General features: G+C 40.3%; 1 protein-coding gene across 3 annotated transcripts in view; it reads left to right on the top strand.

The window, feature by feature from the left end:
• Positions 1 to 437: 437 nt before the first annotated feature.
• Positions 438 to 8,218, top strand: part of ORC5 (origin recognition complex subunit 5) — a 95,089-nt gene continuing 87,308 nt past the window's right edge. For all 3 annotated transcript variants that reach the window (XM_046021170.1, XM_046021171.1, XM_046021169.1), the window contains exons 1-3: positions 438 to 609; positions 4,090 to 4,182; positions 5,407 to 5,607. In XM_046021170.1, coding sequence (XP_045877126.1) covers positions 538 to 609; positions 4,090 to 4,182; positions 5,407 to 5,607 — 366 coding nt within the window. In that variant the 5' untranslated portion in view covers positions 438 to 537. The remainder of the gene's footprint in view (positions 610 to 4,089; positions 4,183 to 5,406; positions 5,608 to 8,218) is intronic.

Here is an 8,218-nt window from a genome sequence, read left to right as displayed (position 1 = left end):
CAGACGCTTAACCACTGGGCCACCCTGGCATCCCTCCAAAGAGAATCTTAAGCAGGCTCCATGCCCAGCGATGTAGCATTACTTTTTCTTGATGACGATGGCGCTTCAGGACGAAAGCTCCTGGGACTCAGTTTCTGCAGGCAAGAAAATCAAAGCTAGGGGCTTGGGGGTGATCAGGAACCCGCACAGTCCCCTTAGCTCCTGCCAGGCGATTGATGGGTCTCGCATCCCGGCGTGGTCTCCCGGCCTTTGGATGGCAAAAAGCGGCAGGCGAGATGTCCAATCACCAGCAGCACCGTCAGCCAAACCCCTCCTCGAAGGGGAAAACAGAGCCCGCCTCCTCCGAGCTCTGGAGATGGGGGCGGGGAGACGCTCCCCTTGCGAGCTGTCGTTACGCCGACGCACGGGTACGCCAGCCCCGCCCACACCCTCGCAAGTCTGGTTTCCGGCGGGAGCGCGGACTCAGGGGGAGAGGGGAGTCGGCGGTCGGATTCTGGAGCTGTGGGAGGGCTTCGCTGCCCTCTGGTACCCGCCGGAATGCCTCACTTGGAAAACATGGTGCTTTGTCGCGAGTCCCAAGTGTCCATCTTGCAGTCCCTGTTTGGAGAGGTATTGTGGTCAAACTATCTTTTCTCATCCAAATCCTGGAGGCAAACATTTCCGTGGTCTTGCGACGTGTTCTCAATTTTCTGTCTTCGTGTTTGGATTGAGGGGCAGGCAAGAATCCATTTTTTTTTGCGTTGAGGAAAGGGTTGTTGTAGGTCTCCCCACTCCTCCACCCAAAGTAACTTCTCATTAGTTCCTTTTAAAAGAACGGCCCGGGCAGGACCGGCCGGCACCGCAGGACGTTGGCCCAGGATGGGTTATTTTACTAAAACACGCCACGCTTTTGAGATGGCGTTACTCTAAAGTAACGACTAGAAGTTGCTTAGTATCTCACCCCAGCTGAAAAAGATTTTACGGAACAGGTGTGTTGGCAGTGTTATTTTCTTTCCGGTGTAAGTTCACACGTTTCATTGAGGTGATAGGTGTAAGTCAAGCGTGGGTGTAGGTGGTGGTTATCGAGCCCAGTGAGAGCCAGGGCAGGCTTCAGGTTTAAAACTTGAGCGGCTTTTCCAGAACTGCAGAAGCCTTGAAGAGATCTTGTCTAGAATTCTTGACGAGCAGTTCAGGTGACGCCTGAAAGAAGAGGTTAAGTAAGTGTCTTTGAATGGACACAGCTAGGGACTCCTTTTCACAGGCAGGAGGTAGCATTCACCAGTTCGAAACTTCCAGCTTGGGGCGCCTGGGTGGCTCAGTGGGTTAAGCCGCTGCCTTCGGCTCAGGTCATGATCTCAGGGTCCTGGGATCGAGCCCCACATCCGGCTCTCTGCTCGGCAGGGAACCTGCTTCCCTCTCTCTCTCTCTCTGCCTGCGTCTCTGCCTACTTGTGATCTCTCTCTCTCGCTGTCAAATAAATAAATAAAATCTTTAAAAAAAAAAACAAACTTCCAGCTATTTTTGTTTATGTTCTGGTGGCCTCTGGTGAGCCTTTTGCTTCAGCCTTAGACATGGAGTTAAGTCAGTCAGACTTGGGTCTTCTTTCCTGTGAGGAGAGTAAAAGAGAGTTTAGGCGCAATACTTGTTATCTTTCCCTCCCATCCATCTTCTGGTTTGCTTCCTTAAGTACTTTGAGTGCTTGGATCCAACTAAAAATGTTGTATGGCATTCTGAGTCTGAAGTATTAATGGAAAACTCCGTCCTTCCTATAAAGGTGCATTAATTAGGAAATTAATTAATTAGGGAAATTAGGGAAGTAAGAGGTCAATGACTGCATCCTCAGTATTCTAGTTATAAAGCTTTCAGTTAGAGTTATCTGTATCATCACTGAAATATTTTCTCGGTTATACTCTTTGCATTCCTTCTTTGGAGATGATCTGAAACCACATCACTCCCAACTAGAGCCGTCCTCCAGAAAAAAGAATATTGGCAAATAGAGATGACTAGTATTGGTTTAGTGTTGATCATAGAAAGGGTTTCGATCTTTACTCTTACTGCAGATCATGTTTAACAATATTAATACCACTTTTCTTCAAGGTGTGGTGTGCATGTGGGAGATGCAAAAACTGAAAAAAAACTTTTTTTCTAAGCAGATTCATTTATTTGCTCAACAGATATTTAAAGATTTATTTTTTTTATTTGTTTATATGACAGATCACAGGTAGGCAGAGAGGCAGGCAGAGAGAGAGAGAGGAGGAGGCAGGCTCCCCGTTGAGCAGAGAGCCCGATGTGGGCCTTGATCCCAGGACCCCAGGATCATGACCTGAGCTGAAGGCGGAGGCTTTAACCACTGAGCCACCCAGGTGCCCCTGCTCAACAGATATTTATGAGCACCTTATTTGTGTTAGGCCCTGTGCCGGATCCTGGCTAATTAGAGTTTATTAAGGAGATTTATGAGGGTGAAAGGTTAAGTAACAGTGCAAGAGTTCAATACAATTCTAGGTAGCAATAGAAAAGATGTCATAGGATTGAATATTACTAAGCAACAAATAGTGGATGCAGACCAGTGTGGCAGGATTTCAGAAAAGGAATGTTTTAGGGTAGCTTGGAAATATTTCCTGAAGGATGTCTTGACCTTCTTTTTAAAGGTGAACTATAATATTTGGAAAGCAGAGATGCTCAGCAAGCATGGGTTAATTCTTGGGATAGCATTTTTGAGCCAGTTAATTTACAGGATAGTCAGGTATAAACATAAAAAAAGGATTAATATACAAAAACATCCATCTTAAGTCTCCTTTGGGGCTGCTTTCACATATGCTATTAGAAAGTTTTCTCCTGTATAAATCTAAGTCTCTGATTTGTCTTGCAAAAGGAAATGTGTAACTTAGTGGCCAGAATGTAATAGATGTTTAATAAATAATGCTAATAATTATTTAATTAATTAAAATAAAACATATAGTGAATATATAAATTAATAATAAACATAAACACATGACTATTATTGTGGTGGTAGATTATGATCATAGAGATTCTGCTTTCTTGTGGAAATAGCATCATCCAATATTCTTGTAATTTTTTTTTAAGACTTTATTTATTTATTTGACAGACAAAGATCACAAGTAGGCAGAGAGGCAGGCAGAGAGAGAGGGGGAAGCAGGCTCCCTGCTGAGCAGAGAGCCCGATGTGGGGCTCGATCCCAGGACCCTGAGATCATGACCTGAGCCGAAGGCAGAGGCTTAACCCACTGAGCCACCCAGGCGCCCCATCTTGTAATTATTTTTTAAAACAAGTGTATCCCACTAGACTGTCCCACTTCCACAGCAGATTTTGTCTTTAACAGGTATTTGTACTCTTCAGTGCATTATGGTTTTCAGCATTTGATAGGTGTCTAATAAATGAATGAAACGTATTTGTAGTATTAAGGAATCCAAGAGATTTGACAATCTTTACTTTTTACTGGACAGCTGACTCTTAACATTTATCCTGAGGTTCTTGGGAATACGTGTTTTGAAATATATGATATATAGATTTTATTGTTTTATTTGATGAAATGTGTACATTTAGGCAAGGGTAAATATAGTATGCATAATTTAAAAGTATTCTGTTAAGTTTTCCTAAAAAGAGAGGACTCCTGAAATTTCTTCCAACTCTGTGATTATGTATGCATTGTTTAATATGTGTAGTGAAATTGCAGCATGTGAGATTAGATTCTCCAAAGAATTAAGATAAAGTTAACTTTGGTTAACTTGGTTACAGTTATCCTTGAAAAATTTTGGCAGCCTATGTATTTGAAAATACAAGAGTTTGGACATATAAACCTGCACAGTAATAAAAAGTATAAATATGTAACATATATATAGTATACATATACATAGTGTTATATATGTAATATATACTAAATCTGCCAAGTACAATTTTTCAGAGAAAAACAGAGAAAGTGCCTAGAATTGAATTCAGGTAAGTTCAAAGTGTAATCATGGATCCATTGTGTGGTCACTATTGAAATAATTTGGATTGAATATTTTACTTTGCCATGTAAAACTTTCTCATGAGTTGATAATTATTTACTGTTTTGTATGTGCTGACTAATACTTGTCTTTTCTCTCTCAGAGGCATCATTTCAGCTTTCCATCAATTTTTATTTATGGACATACTGCCAGTGGAAAGACCTATGTAACACAAACTTTGTTGAGAACTTTAGAGGTAAGAATAACTGTTAATTGATTTTTTTTTTTTTTAAACCTCATAGATTCCTAGACATGGGAGGAATCTGGGAGAGATAGTATAGTTTACCTTTCTCTGAAGGGATATCTTCTACTATATGAAATATTTCTGACCAGTTTTTGTTTGAGATATTGTAGACTCTAGTTCATCAGGAAATAGGGGTAAAAAAGGACAACAAATGTTATTGAAACTGTGACTAAGAGATATTAGGTAGTCTTAGTTACATTATTACTCTGAAAGAGAAAGAAAAGCTTCGCTCTTGGGTGAGATTTGTGGAATATCACTAAAAATTGTTATAAATATCACTAAAAATAGTTTTAAGTTCCATTATTTGTGCTAGATGCCAAAGTTATCTTCCTCAGAATGAGTAGCACTGCTTTTGTGATTTCATTTTGAGAACAGACTGTATTTGTAAGCAAGTCTTTGTTTCCTTGTTACTTCTGAAATTAACCTCCTTTTTGATCTCTAAGTGAAGAGCTAGCTTAATCCTCATAGGACGATTACTGTGGTTTCAAACTCTTAAAATTCTTTTCGATCTAGGTTTGTTTATCATTAGAATATTATCTTAAAGTTATTAGTATGAAATTCCTACTAAGAATTTTAAAATGTACTTGGGTTTCTTAATAATTCTCTAGAGTAAAGTATAATTTAGCTCTGAATCTCTGTAGGAAACAAATGGCAAACTCGAATAATTGAAGTGAGTTTAATGAAGGTACTGTTGTGCAAAGGTTGAAAAAATGTTAAGGGAACCAACAAGAGACGATAAAGCACTGAGAGCTTTTACTCCCTCTACACCTGAATGGACCGAGGGAAGTAGCTGATACCAGATCACTGTAAGAGCTGTAGTCTTAGATGGGGAGGGCTGCCCAGCTGGAGCTTCGGCCTTTGATAGAAGAATGTAGCTGTGGTGGAACTATGGGCCACTGAGGGATAAGGGGTAAGTTAAGGGAATATTCATTTTGTTTCTTCTTACTGCTCTCTTTCAAGCTCCTGGTTCTTGTTGATCGAATCCAACCAGAGCCAGAATATAAGAGAGTCTAGGTGATGCAGTCTGTAGTGGTCAGCCTCCTGGGGTACAGAGCAGGTTTGGGGATGGAGGGATGTAGAGTAGTAGAAGGACACCTGGGGAATATCCAACAGAGCCGTGACCATATATGAGGGTTTTCTTTTCTATTTACACGTTTTTTACATTTTTGTTTTCAGCTCCCACATGTCTTCGTGAATTGTGTTGAATGCTTCTCCTTGAGGCTGCTTTTGGAACAAATTTTAAACAAATTGAATCATCTCAGTTCTTCAGAGGGTGGCTGTTCTACTCAAATAACCTGTGAAACATTTAATGATTTTGTTCGCTTGTTTAAACAAGTAACCAAAGCTGAAAGTCTCAAGGATCAGACTGTATATATTGTGAGTAATTTAATTTCATTATACCGTCTATTTGGAAACTGCTTATTAGGTCAATTTCTGTATATTTGTTTCAAGTCTCATTATGTGTATTGCACTGTACAAAGGTGCTTTTGGGATACAAAATATGTTTTAGATGTATTTCTTATCCAAAGGGAACTTCAGTTTAATGGAGGAGTTTCGACATGTACTACATGTGACTGTGTGCAGCGTGTGATAAGTGATAACCATGAAATGCAAAACACTAACTTAGGCATGTGTGGTACAGCTTCATGAGGTGATAACATTTGAGATAGACTTAAAAGGATGATTAAAGGATTATAGGAGGAAACTGAAGAAGGGGATTTCAGATAGTAGGAATTATGTAAGGAAGTCATACAGATGCATTGGAGGCCAGGGAATGCAAATAGTCCAGTTTTAATGGGTAACAGTGGATGAGAGGAGAAAAAATCTAGGAAGGTAGGTGAGGCAAATCATGGAGTATCTTGAAAACTCTACTAACGTGAAACTCTACTAATGTCATTTTCTAGGGGGTGAGGAGGTAGGGAAGATTTTAGAGCAACAAATCTGTTTTAGGAAGATTCTTCTGTAAAACATGTTAAATAGATGCATTAGGGGCTGGTGGTGACAGACCGAAGTCTTAATGTTGGCTTTCAGGGTCTTATTGCTGTTTAAATTAGAGGAAATTTGGGCCTGGACTAGACGTAGAGTGGGTGATGCAGAGAGGAATGGAAAAGACCATGAAGGTCAAATTTTTCAATTGTGTATGGAGTAGAGGTTTGTGGGGAAAGATGAATCATTTGATTTTGGGGTGGCTAAGTCTGAATTGTAGTTGTTACGTCAGTGTGAAAATGATAAGCAGACAACTGAAAATGTGTAATGTGGTTTTTTTTTAGTGGATTTGTTTATAATACTTTAGCCATTTAAAAAAAATTATCTCTGGAATTGGAATCAAATTTTAATAGAATGCCTTATTATAACAGCTAAGTTGTAAACTTACTGAAGGGATGAGATCTTATGCATTCTTGCGTCTCCTGATATGTGTAAAACAGTTCCTTCCACGTTTTAGTTTCATTCATTTATTTATTCAGCAAATAACTCTTGGGCACTTCCTATATACCAGACACTATTTTAGATACTGGAAATAGAACATGGAACAATATAGAGTCTCTGCCCTCCTGTAGTTTATAGTGTAGTTGAGGAAGATCAATAAAAACAAGTTAGGGGTGCCTGGGTGGCTCAATGGGTTAAGCCGCTGCCTTCGGCTCAGGTCATGATCTCAGTCAGGGTTCTGGGATCGAGTCCCACATCAGGCTGTCTGCTCAGCAGGGAGCCTGCTTCCCTCTCTCTCTCTCTGCCTGCCTCTCTGTCTACTTGTGATCTCTCTCTGTCAAATAAATAAATAAAAAAATCTTTAAAAAAAAAACAAAAAACAAGTTAGTATGTAGGATGTCAGTTAAGTTACTAGAGTAAAGGAGAATCACTTGGGTCGGGGAGAGTAGTTACTTTTCTAAAATAGAGAAGAGAGAGAATATCTCACCGAGATAATGATGACTGAGCTGAGATCTGAGGATCAAGGAAGGAACTGAGCTGGCTACGAAGATAGGTGAAAAAAGAGTATTCCAGGTAAAGAGATTTATGTAAGACTACATACACCGGAACATACTTTGTGTATTCAAAGAATACCAAGGAGGCCATTGTGGCTAGAATAGTTCCAGTGCAAGGGAGAGTAGTAATGTTGAGAATCAAATGAAGAGTGTGAGGATAGAAGCATGCAGGCTAATGTTACGGGTTGAATTGTTTTGTCCAAGAATTCATATGTTGAAGTTCTAACCCCTTGTACCTCAGAATGACCCTATTTGGAAATGGGGTCATTGCAGTTGTAATTAATTAAGTTGAAGTTGTACTAGAGTAGTTTGGACCCCTAACTTAATATGACTGGTGTCCTTATAAAAATAGGAAATTTGGGGGGCGCCTGGGTGGCTCAGCGGGTTAAAGCCTCTGCCTTCAGCTCGGGTCATGATCCCAGGGTCCTGGGATCGAGCCCCGCATCGGGCTCTCTGCTTGGCTGGGAGCCTGCTTCCTCCTCTCTCTCTCTCTGCCTGCCTCTCTGCCTACTTGTAATCTCTATCTGTCAAATAAATAAATCTTTAAAAAAAAAAATAGGAAATTTGGGTATAGATATGCACAAAGGGAAGATACCACATAAAGATTGGAGTTTTGCTGCCACAAGCACCTTTGGAGGAAGCATGGCCCTGCCAACACCATGATCTTGGACTTCTAGTTTCTGGAACTGTGAGATAATAATTCATTTCTGTAGTTTAAGTCACCCTGCTTGTGGTACTTTTTTATGGCAGCTGTAGGAAACTACTAAAACTAGTTATGAGGCATTTATTATAATTTAGGCAAAGCATCATGTTGGTTAGGTCAGGGTGGTAGCAGTAGATGTGGTAAGAAGTGGTCTCAGTATATTTTGACAGAATTTCTGATAGATTGACTATAGAGGAGGAGAGAAAGAACAAAGTTAAGGGCGACTCAGAAGTTTTTTGTGCACTTGAAAGGATGGAGTTGTCATTATCTTAGTGGAGAAAACTACAGTGGGAGGTCTTCTTGG

The sequence above is a fragment of the Meles meles genome, chromosome 10 (genome assembly GCF_922984935.1).
Source record: "Meles meles chromosome 10, mMelMel3.1 paternal haplotype, whole genome shotgun sequence".
NCBI lineage: Eukaryota > Metazoa > Chordata > Mammalia > Carnivora > Mustelidae > Meles > Meles meles.
This window is presented reverse-complemented; position numbering and strand designations above follow the sequence as displayed.